This window comes from Fukomys damarensis, unplaced genomic scaffold (genome assembly GCF_012274545.1).
Source record: "Fukomys damarensis isolate Sample0158 unplaced genomic scaffold, DMR_v1.0_HiC HiC_scaffold_3, whole genome shotgun sequence".
NCBI classification, from domain to species: Eukaryota; Metazoa; Chordata; class Mammalia; order Rodentia; family Bathyergidae; genus Fukomys; species Fukomys damarensis.
This window is the reverse complement of record NW_022900915.1, coordinates 16,942,261-16,942,519: the sequence shown is the minus strand read 5'-3', so window position 1 is coordinate 16,942,519 and position 259 is coordinate 16,942,261. Positions and strand designations below refer to the sequence as shown.

General features: G+C 68.0%; 1 protein-coding gene across 1 annotated transcript in view; it reads right to left on the bottom strand.

Annotated features, from left to right (window-relative positions):
- The window catches only part of Hbegf (heparin binding EGF like growth factor), an 11,862-nt gene extending 11,609 nt beyond the window's left edge, over positions 1-253 (bottom strand). Inside the window, exon 1 of the mRNA XM_010613818.1 lies at positions 29-253. Within this exon, the coding sequence (XP_010612120.1) occupies positions 29-74 (46 nt within the window). The 5' untranslated portion in view covers positions 75-253. The remainder of the gene's footprint in view (positions 1-28) is intronic.
- Positions 254-259: the final 6 nt, after the last annotated feature.

Genomic DNA, 259 nt, shown 5'->3' with positions numbered 1-259 from the left:
CCTCCGAGGGCGTCAGCAGCCCCCTTACCTGAAGCCAGAAAGAGCTTCAGCAGCACCGACGGCAGCAGCTTCATGGTCCTGGACCCGCAGGAGATGGCGAAGCAGCGATCACTTTGGAGGCGGTGGCCACTGGGCGCGGGTACAGGAGCCAGGCGGCGGAGCGCACAGGAGATTCTGCCGGGCACAGTCTGCTGCCCGCTTCAGCGTGCGAGCCTGGCTGGGACTTGCGCGCAGCTCGCGGCTACCCGGCGTCTGCCTG